The 1,123-nt window shown below is 49.3% G+C and overlaps 1 protein-coding gene across 1 annotated transcript; it reads right to left on the minus strand.

Moving 5' to 3' along the window:
• Positions 1–213: 213 nt before the first annotated feature.
• On the minus strand, positions 214–917 carry FITM2 (fat storage-inducing transmembrane protein 2; the record flags this gene model as incomplete). The annotated part of the gene is made up of 1 exon (XM_009073493.1): positions 214–917. A coding segment is annotated over one exon (704 nt), but the record flags the coding sequence as incomplete, so codon positions are not given.
• Between the last annotated feature and the right edge of the window lie 206 nt (positions 918–1,123).

Genomic DNA, 1,123 nt, shown 5'->3' on the forward strand with positions numbered 1-1,123 from the left:
TTGTTAGCTCCTAACCAAGGGCAAGACTCTTCCAACACCAGTTATTTTTCTCCCAAGGAAGAAGCTCATTACCATCTGCCAGCCATCACCTAGTACAGGTGTGGTTTCCTCCAACCCATCACCTTAGTCCTTGATAGTGGAAATACAGTAACCATTCCTAGATTCAACTACTCCAGAACTGAAAGCAAAATCCAAAACATTTTTAAAATCATTTTATCTGCTATAGCTGTATTTCTTCGAACTCAAAGGTATATTTGGAAGAGGTAGTCCAGGAGAAAAAGGTTTCAAATACCAAAATCTGTATGTCCCATACCAAGATGACAGACCTATCAGCACACCGAGAAGCTTTTGACTGAAGTCATGGAAGTACAGGGCAGTACAGAGGAACATGAACACCCAGATCGTGGTGAGAAAACACAAGGAAACAAACAGGACGTTGATCACCACACGCAGCTTAGAGTTCTGGTCTATGGGCAAGGCTTCCAGCACAGCCACCTCCTCCAGGATCATCAGAGCACAGTAGGAGAGCAGGAAACAGTGCCCTGAGATGTCGAAGCCGTGCCAGACGCCGTTGTCCCGGTGGCACTCCCGTTTGGTGGCGTAGAGCCGGCGCGGCTCGCCGACCTTCCCAGAGATGGAGCACTCGCCCGTCAGGTTCTCGATGTATGTGAAGAGCTCAGTGCAGACAAACCACACAGCTGTGCCCACCAGCAGTGTGCTCAGACGCCGCAGCACCACCAAAATGCTCCTTGTGGGACCATAGAGGAACTTGGTCCTGGCGAACTGGTAGGTGGTGAGTGCGATGAAGGGCAGCAGCAGCCACAATGTCCAAGCCCAGGCCAACTTCACAAAATATCTGCCAGAGAAGAGGCAAAAGAGAATCAAGTATGTGTAAGGAGCTGGGGTAAGTGGTGGTGCTTGAAGAAGTAAGTTGTCAAGGTCAGTGTTCAGAACCGCCTAAATAAGACACTTGTGCCCTCTTCTCAAAGTAAATCACAGCTACAATCTTAACTCTCTCCCCAGTACATCGCTCAGGCCCAACCCCTGAATCCTTCCTTAGCCAAGTACTTGTTCCACCAGCAGTGTTCCCTTGGACCCAGAGCCCTCATTCATTGCAGCAGAC

The sequence above is a fragment of the Acanthisitta chloris genome, unplaced genomic scaffold (genome assembly GCF_000695815.1).
Source record: "Acanthisitta chloris isolate BGI_N310 unplaced genomic scaffold, ASM69581v1 scaffold12514, whole genome shotgun sequence".
Lineage (NCBI taxonomy): Eukaryota > Metazoa > Chordata > Aves > Passeriformes > Acanthisittidae > Acanthisitta > Acanthisitta chloris.